This window comes from Camponotus floridanus, unplaced genomic scaffold (assembly GCF_003227725.1).
Source record: "Camponotus floridanus strain SB8 unplaced genomic scaffold, Cflo_v7.5 scaffold157, whole genome shotgun sequence".
In the NCBI taxonomy this organism is placed as follows: domain Eukaryota; kingdom Metazoa; phylum Arthropoda; class Insecta; order Hymenoptera; family Formicidae; genus Camponotus; species Camponotus floridanus.
The window spans coordinates 306,184-315,429 of record NW_020229278.1 but is presented as its reverse complement, the minus strand read 5'-3'; the positions used below and the strand labels follow the sequence as shown (position 1 = coordinate 315,429).

Sequence of the window (9,246 nt, the reverse complement as noted above, 5' to 3'; positions counted from 1 at the left end):
GCTTTCACATGCAACAATCGATATTTTTCTTTTTTTATTTAAAATAAAATATATTGTTACATGTGTGCATCACCGCACTCAAATAATAGACTTCTAAAGTATGAAACACAACTTCACTGAATAAGCAATGAAGGAACTTAATGTTGAAAATCACAGTCGACCTCGAGAGCAGGACACCCATCGGGATGATTCTTATGAAACCAACAAGGCTTAACTTTTCTCAATGGTTCGCTATTGTTCCTTTTCCTCTTGACTCTCTTCCTCTTATTAACGAAGCCAGGAGCCCTGAACTGTACTTTTCCTTGGGTGACAAAGAAAATGTGATTATGATTCTTCAATAAAGTTTGCAATCCTCCACACTCGTTTCGTAGATGTTGCAGCATTTCGGGTGCCAATAACTTTGCCGCTTCGCCGATGTCGATCTGCCCACCAGCATTCCACGTTTCACCGGGTCTCCATTCCAATGATATTCTACGATTAACGCCTAAAAGATGTGCCGCAATCACGTTGACTATATTGACAACTAGTTCTCTATCCAATTGCGTGCAGTTCCGCGCCTGCTCCACCGAACTCCTCGGTTTGAAGCTTGAAGACCACGGATCATCCTTCGCTTCGCTTCCTACGGTTTCTTTTTCAAATGACGTGACAATTGTCGACCTCGCATTGATGATTTTCTGAATGTCAGCATCTATCATCACAGATCTTTCTTTCGCGTAGGTCCTTTCCCATCCGATGAAACAAGTTCGCTTAGTCGACGGGATTCGCAACCTGTCTACTAATGTCAGAAAGCCACAGCCTTCGCATACGCTCTTGACGTAAGACATGTACTCCGAATATTGACTCTCGCCGGCATTGCACCGCCGATATTTTGCGCCGTCGAATTCGTAGGCGCAGCACGGCAGCAGAAAGAATCGGCATTCGTAGGAACTGCGCGCCGCAATCACCGGGATCCACGGAGTGAGTTCGTCCGAATGATTCCCTATGATCCAATCCACTCCGGGGAAAATTGTCTCCGAGGATGGAACAATTGTGCTGACCTGGTACGTAAGTCACAGAATGTGTGATAGCGAAAAACGTTAATCCACATTACATAGTCCATAAATTTGTGTGTAAATAAATTATTAATCAACAATATTTATCACTTTCTGATGTAAATGGAAGAATGAGAATAAATTCTGACAATAAATCATAATAATCACTTTTAACGAGTATACAAAAAACAAATTTTTGGACTGATGTAATATTTGAACTCTCTTGAGTAAATTATAATTATACAGGATGTTTCAGACCACCCGTACCATTTAAAAACTAGAAAAGTAGTTATTTCAAAAAAGTAAAATCATTTTCTTTATAAATTGGGTGCACTTTATCGAATAGTGATATTTTCAACTTCTGGTTCCGGCCGGAAATAGGCGATTCAGACCGGAAGTGCATTTTTTTTTATTGAAACCCCCTATTGTTCATTGCATATTCTTGTAGCTTACCTCGAGAGCTTTCCAAAACACTATAATAAATTATTTTTCCATCAAGTAGTTTTCGAGTTATGAGGCTTGAAATCATTTCTTAATTTTATATAAACCATAACATAACTTGTAAAATATTCATTTTTAAAATATTCATTTTTCGATTATGTTACCTTAATATTTTTATGTACAAAATAATGAGAGGAATCAATTGGTGTAAAGAAAACATACAGTTGTTTTTAAGAAAAAAACATGGAATTGCAAATTACATATTTTTTCTTAAAAACAACTATGTGTTTTCTTTACATCAATTGATTCCTCTCATTATTTTGTACATAAAAGTATTAAGGTAAGATAATTGAAAAATGAATATTTTACAAGATATTTTATGGTTTATGTAAAATTAAGAAATGATTTCAAGCTTCATAACTCGAAAAGTACTTCATGGAAAAATAATTTATTATAGTGTTTTGGAAAGCTCTCGAGGTAAGCTACAAGAACATCCAATGAAAAATAGGGGGTGCGTTTAAAAAAATGCACTTCCGGTCTGAATCGCCTATTTCTGGCCGGAACCAGAAGTTAAAAATAGCACCATTCAATAGAGCGCACCCGATTTATAAAGAAAATGTTTTTACTTTTTTGAAATAACTTCTCTAGTTTTTAAATGGATGGTACGGATGATCTGAAACAGCCTGTATAACAAATATTGTGTACATACTTGCAAATGAGTACTGTTTGAGAATAAGTCCCAAATCTTTCTCCTACGCAAATCGATTCCCGTTCCTCTGTGACCTTCGCTAGACAAAACGTGGACGAGAAGACCGTTGCCACAGCCGAGATCGATGAATGATTGCAGCTCCTGCGTACCTTTTTCTAATCTCTCTTTTTCCCATAGTAGCAACAGGTACGTCGCGATCGCAATATCCTCATAAACAAACTTTGCCGGATCTGTGTTCTCTGGCCATATCTCCACCATCTTCGCGCCATACTTCTCCTTTAAGCGATTGTATAACAAGGTATATTTCTCGATGGAGATGAGACTGAGAGAACTGATTTTTGAACTGGCTATATCGTTCTCGCTTTCCATCCACTTTATCAAACGCGGAAAGAACTTGAATCTCAACCAGTCACAACTTTTGCTACAATTATCAGCATCCGATTTATGTACATTTATACAGGTGGAGCCGTATTCGTGATGCTGTATACCGTAAGCTGTATTTGGACCTAGAGACTGTTTATCCAGGTTCATCAGCTTGTGGAAACTAATAACGTTGGCGGACCTCTTGTCGATAAATATAAATTCCAGCGTAGGCGAGAATATCTGCGTGTTGCGAGGCAAAAGTTTTTTTATGCACAGATACACTTTATCATCGTTTAATATCTCAAATGGATCCATACATTCAAATGATTGACAATATTCTGTGATATTTAAGGTATCTAATAAGTCTTTTACATTTCTTGAAAATAAATCATATTTAAAGTCATTAGGTTGGATATGGAGCTTGTCAATACGTTCGAAAATATCCAGAACATTGCAATTGACTTTGATCGTTAATAATTCCCGAGATCCTAGAATCCTACGATTAACAACATGAGGATTTTTCATCCAGATTGCAATAGCTTTCCAAAATTGCAAGACACTGCTATTGGTGTTCTCGCTAGCAATCTGTTCAAAATTCATTTTTCTATCTATTACTAATACATGTAGATATTAAGATGTATAGTGATTATTTATCATTTTGAAGCGCTACCTGGTTGTTTATACTGCAAGAAAGAAATACAAATTATTGTCGACCTAAATATCTGTAATGTAATTCGAACTTAATGTACATGTCATTAGCGATAATATCACCTTTTGTATCACCCACTTGGCATCTAATAATGCTCGTTCCATAATTTGCTGTATCCGTTCCTCATCAGATTCTGAGGCATGCTGCTTGAAGCTCTAGAAAAGAAATAATTTCACTGACTCAATAGTTATTAGTGAAAAAGAATTTGCCCTACCTAAAATTATTTTTGTAAAATAAAAAACAATGGCTTTTTTTTTTTCTTTCGCAATTAGATTTATAACTTCTAATATTCTCAATTATTTTAATTATTCTACATTTAATATTTCAGCAGAGATTTAAACTGTTTTTTAAATACTTTTTGTGCGTATCCAGTTATGTCAAATTAATCATATCGTTATCGAGTAAAAATATTTTGCACGTACTTGTTTGATAGAGTGCTTGTAAAATTGTTGCGTGTGTTTGGGCAGTTTTTCGCATTCGCGCAATAAATATTTATACAATTGCTTAGGTGCATTCAACGTTGCACTGCCGGCCACTCGGTTCGCCATTGTTTATTGGGGATCACAAGAGGCGCACGTGGAACCGTAACCTGCTTGTCTTTCGTGATCCACTATTTTCGTATGGTATCAGGCTGTAATTGCTAATTATATACCCGTTATCGATAAAATAGAAAGTGAAGATATCATATTTAAAAATTTATTAAATTTAAATAATTATTAATAATATATATTAAATAATAATTATTTAAAAAGTAATTATTAATAATATATATTAAATAATTATTAAATGTAATGTCAATTGCAAATTTTATGTGTGTTTGTTTGAATATCTTCTTAGCAATAATTTAATAAAATTGCAATATTAAATAAAGAAGAAAATTAATCGATAAAAATATTAAAGTTATAGGTAAAGATTACAATTTTATAGTATATGAGAAATGTTATCTGTAATTGCAGATTTTGCAAGAATATTAATTAAATTTAAAAGTAAATTAAATATGTATAAAATGCATTAATAATTTTATAAAAATTATAGGTAGATTTATACTAATACTAGATTTTAATGTTACTCAAATCTTTCAATATTTGATTGTAATACTTTAAGACATTGAGATTTTAATTCTTGTTCTTATCTCACAGTAAATTTATATTTTCATTCAACTTTTTTCTCAAGCCAAACAGATTTGGAAATCCTGCTTAGATGTTTCGCTTTTGTCAGATGACTGCTCTATTATTGAGCTATCCAGTTTCCCCACATGTTATTTCTAATTTTAGGTATGACATAGATAGAGAGACTATTTTTGTTTATGATGAATAAATATTTATATACAATTTATTTTTGATCCACACATGATATAGAAATGAAGTATTACAGCAAATTAAATCTATCATATTATGCATTTGATCCAACATGAACATTTTTGATCCACATGATATAGAAATGAAGTATTACAGCAAATTAAATCTATCATATTATGCATTTTATCATTTTGAATCTTATCTGCAGTCTTATTCGCGCGTTCAATTTCATATGCAATATACATCCATAGAATATCCGAAAGAAAGTTTCAAGTAAGATCACAGCAACCTTCCATATTTATAATTTAAGGTACAAATGTGTAGTAAATCATTAAATATCACGGATATGATTTTGCGCTATTTAATGTATTGATGTTCCTTTATCATTATTGATATCGCTCGTATAAACACTACTACATCACATATGCTTATATCAAAAACGCGTTTTACCAAATATCATTGTTATCGCTTATCCTATATATTTTATATATAAATTATATATATATATATATACATACATATATATATATATATATATATATATATATGTATGTATGTGGGATGTCACGCGGTCGATTGTGAACGTGATATTTTAAAGCTACTATTAATCTACTGAATAACAATATATCAAAGATATTAAAAAATAAATATATATATATATATATATATATATATATATATATATGTATATATATATATATATATATGTACTATCGGAACAAGTAAAAAATATACAATTATTATATGTCACACGTGGCAAAAAGAGTCACCTAATATTCTCGATAAAGAGAGAAAAAGGGAGAAACGAGCGAGGAAAGAACTGATCCTTACCGCAACAATTAAAACAAAGATATTACGTGTACGAAAATCACAACCAGCGAGTAGCCAATTACTATGCTAGTATAACAAAAAAATATGATTAATATTGTACAATAAATTATACCACACTTATGCGCGGTTTCAGGAATTTTATGAAGGCGGCACTCACTCGCTCCGTCTGTCAGAATGTAATTTGACTAACAATTTGCTCCCAATAATCTATCTCTGCGCGATATATTGTCGTGGGCAATCCTTGCGTATAAATTATTAGGCAAATTACTATACGAATTGAGTTAGGCGTAATTATTTCTAGCACTATACGATTTTTCTAATATCCTACTTGGCATATCATTCTGGCAGTTTGCTAGGTCGTGAAATGTATTTGCCGCATATAAAAAAGATAAGTTAGACAATTCGTGCGAATCCGAGCGAATTATGTTAAAGCGTCGCGTATGTAACAAGGTTGCTCTCGATGCTTATTTTCGCGCACGGAAGTATTATCTATTAATAGTCTCATCTCGTCTAAAATCTATAACAAAGTAGCTGTCTCTCTTTGTATGTCGAAATAATTCTTCAACGAATCTAGCTATCATGCTAACAGGGAGGAAGTGATGATTCTGACAGAAGAAAGAGCGACCGTCTATGATCACAGAGGGATTCTAAAAAAGTATAGAGTCACTTATAATAGGATTTTTTTTTAGGTCTCGCTCGAAGACGGTCGTTCCCAGCAGCACAACCATCTACGCCACAATGGGGGCGGCTTCCTACGCCGGTATAATAAATTGGCGCCTCCACGTCGCGTATTGAGGGCACTGACTATCGCCTGATCGAAGGCCTCTTTGAGGTCGTGTTGCGTCAACGCGGATGTCTCGACGTAATTGACGGCGCCCAGTCTCCGCGCCAACTGATGACCCTGGATAGTGGTAATCGGCGCCTGCCCATATCTCGCCAATTGCAACATCAGACGTACATCCGATCTTAGATCACTTTTCGTTCCTACCTAGAGAATTGTAATGATAATAATTACATTGTTAAATTTATGATATCTTATTAACATTATAATATATAAATATAATGTAATATTATTAACAATATATAATAATATAATATAATATTATTAACAAAGATTATACACAATCCATTTATAGACCGTACCAAGATAATTGGAGCACTAGGACAGTATTTCCGCACTTCATTGATCCATCTGGAAGCCACGCTGTGATAAGACGAAGGGCATACAACGCTGAAGCAAACTAGGAATACGTCTGTTTCAGGATAGCACAATGACCTCAAGGGATCAAAGTCATCCTGACCCGCTGTATCACATAGCTGGACATTTAGCGGTTGTCCATCGACATTTACAACCACTGGATAAATATTATTACAAAAGTGTTAGTATATTTGGATTGATTTAATATATTTCTTTTACTTGTTTGTGCTCGAGAATGGCAATTGAAAACAAAAAGAAAAATCAGTTACGACAAAACAAACTAAAGTACAGAAAATTTGCGATATATGTAAGCATATTATTATAATATTATTATAATCTTGAGTCATATTATTGGCGAGCACACACATTCGAAAATGATGCAAACCATTATAATTGTCAAACGCAGTTGGCACATATTCTCCAGGGAAGCCGTTGGTAGAGTATGAAACCACCAGACTGGTCTTGCCGACCGCGCCGTCACCCACCAGGACCACTTTGATTCTTTTGTCGAGCGGGGTCGCAGGATGCTCCGCCACGCTTTGATTTTGCGTTCCAGTACCGACAGCCGTCGACGATGTCGTCGTTGCCGTCATCATCGGTTGCTGCTGTTGCTGCTTAGCTACCTGCATCTGCATGGTCTGTCCCTTGAGTAACGGCCTCGTCCAGTTGGTGTGCGAGGACGGCGGCATTGTCTCGCTCTTGATCTTACCGCAGCCCCGACCTTTCATGCGTCAGACGAGACTACTCCGGGAATGCGACGTGTAATTTTCCCGGACCTCCTCCTCGGGGCCGAGGTGGACGTCGTCTTTACTTCAAGGTAGTCCTGGAGCAACGTCTTATCGTCGTGCGCGTCATGACTGCGCTCGGGGACAAGATCGGCCACTAGTTGATCCTGCTGGTTCCTCGGGGTTCGACGCGATCGTCGAGATGCCACAATCGGCGCGGATTGAGACAGAGGGCGACGACGATGGAAAACAATGGGGACTGAAGACAGCGAACGCGGACCAATTGTGATCGCGCGACGGACAAAAAAAAAAGGCCAGACGATTCACCTGCCGCGACGCGGAGCCACCTGTTATCGCGCCCCCGCCTCCTGGTGTGCGCCTCCTCACCGTCAGTGGCGGCCAGTGTCGCGTGCGGCGTGCGCGCATCGCGAATACTGACGGATAAGCATGCGTGACACGCACATAAATGTATTGCGTTCTTTGACCCTCTCGAGCGTGCGCGCGTCGTATTATTTAGAGTTTAGAGATTATCGTTGGTCGACATGATTGAATATTCGATACTTTTTACATTGTTTACAAAATATCGAATAAAAAATTATAAGCAAAATATCGACCAGATTATGTATGAAATATTGTATATATTATCGTAATATTGTATAAATTTCGAGAATCAGCAGTATCATTGAATTGAATTTGAGTTGTGCTATGTATTACTCGGGCATAATAACTTATTGCAAACATTATTTGTCCTCGAAGACAATGATAGCATCTTAAAAAAATATAAAGAAACATTAATAGAAAGTCTCTTCAGCACAAATAAAAATTTTCCAAGCCCAACAAATTAAACTGATAATTTAATTTAAAAAAAACTTATATATTTTATAGAAAAGAAACTCAATATTTATATAATATTCCCAATTTTCTGATTATAAAAATAATTATATAGAGTACTTGATGTAAAATATTTAATATAGTGTAGTAAATATAGTTAATATAGTATTTAATGTGTAATGTAGAATATTGAATTTAGTGCGATGATTGATTGCAAATCTAAAAATTTAATTTTAATTTAATCGTATCATTTAATTTTTATTTACGGTGGTTTTTAAGGATATTTTATACCTATTTTTAAAATATTGAGAATTTTTTAATGAAAATTGTACAGAATATCCTTACATATGTTTAGACTCTTCAGTACAATTTTTAAATCGATTCAAAAGCGTTCACAAGTTATAAGGATTTTAATTTTAATTTTCGATTCAAAAGCGTTCACAAGTTATAAGGATTTTAATTTGCACCGAATTAACATGTGTTCTTATGGGAAACGTATAACCACGTCGATTCAAATGACAAAAACACATGAAAATAATATTCAGAATTTATTTAAAATTTGCAAAAGTTTAGATACAGAGGAAATATTTGGTCAAATAATATTATACAAATACTAACTGATTAAAAAGATATTAAATATAATTCAATGAAATTAGCCATGTATCTGTCACAAGGCAAAATTCTCTGCCAAAAGTTAATCATTTCGATTAACAAAATTCGGAATATTTCAGTAATGCAATATATATTAAAAAATACATTTCTGATCAAATTGTAATATTCCACACAATTTCTTACTCAAAATACACCAAAAGTGGATATTCGTCAATATTGATTTTCAGCTACTTTTTGCTGGGATTGTACATACAAAACATTCTTAAAAAGCTCTGATAGCGAATACATGTTAAATGTAATTAACATAATCAATATTGCGATATTGATAATATTTGTTTTAATACGAAGTTTTAAAATAATATGCATTCTCATCAACAAATATTTCTTCTTTTTGTTGCAGAAATTTTTGCAGAAATATTTTTTATGAAAAACTGACATATATCAGTTTTAGTTATTTTTAATAAAAAAAATATTTTTTGCTTATATATTCAGCAAAAT

The 9,246-nt window shown here is 34.2% G+C and overlaps 2 protein-coding genes across 2 annotated transcripts; both read right to left on the bottom strand.

The window, feature by feature from the left end:
- Positions 1-68: 68 nt before the first annotated feature.
- LOC105252960 (probable tRNA (uracil-O(2)-)-methyltransferase) lies at positions 69-3,407 on the bottom strand. The gene is made up of 3 exons (XM_011260665.3): positions 3,316-3,407; positions 2,182-3,227; positions 69-1,037 (listed from the first exon to the last, which is right to left on the bottom strand). The coding sequence occupies exons 2-3, from the start codon at positions 3,142-3,144 to the stop codon at positions 138-140; spliced, it is 1,863 nt and encodes a 620-aa protein (XP_011258967.1). The 5' UTR covers positions 3,145-3,227; positions 3,316-3,407; the 3' UTR covers positions 69-137.
- A 1,860-nt stretch (positions 3,408-5,267) lies between these two features.
- Positions 5,268-7,733, bottom strand: LOC105252959 (ras-related protein Rac1). The gene is made up of 3 exons (XM_011260664.3): positions 6,966-7,733; positions 6,526-6,737; positions 5,268-6,370 (listed from the first exon to the last, which is right to left on the bottom strand). Exons 1-3 carry the CDS (start codon positions 7,306-7,308, stop codon positions 6,068-6,070), a joined length of 858 nt encoding a protein of 285 aa, XP_011258966.1. The 5' UTR covers positions 7,309-7,733; the 3' UTR covers positions 5,268-6,067.
- Positions 7,734-9,246: the final 1,513 nt, after the last annotated feature.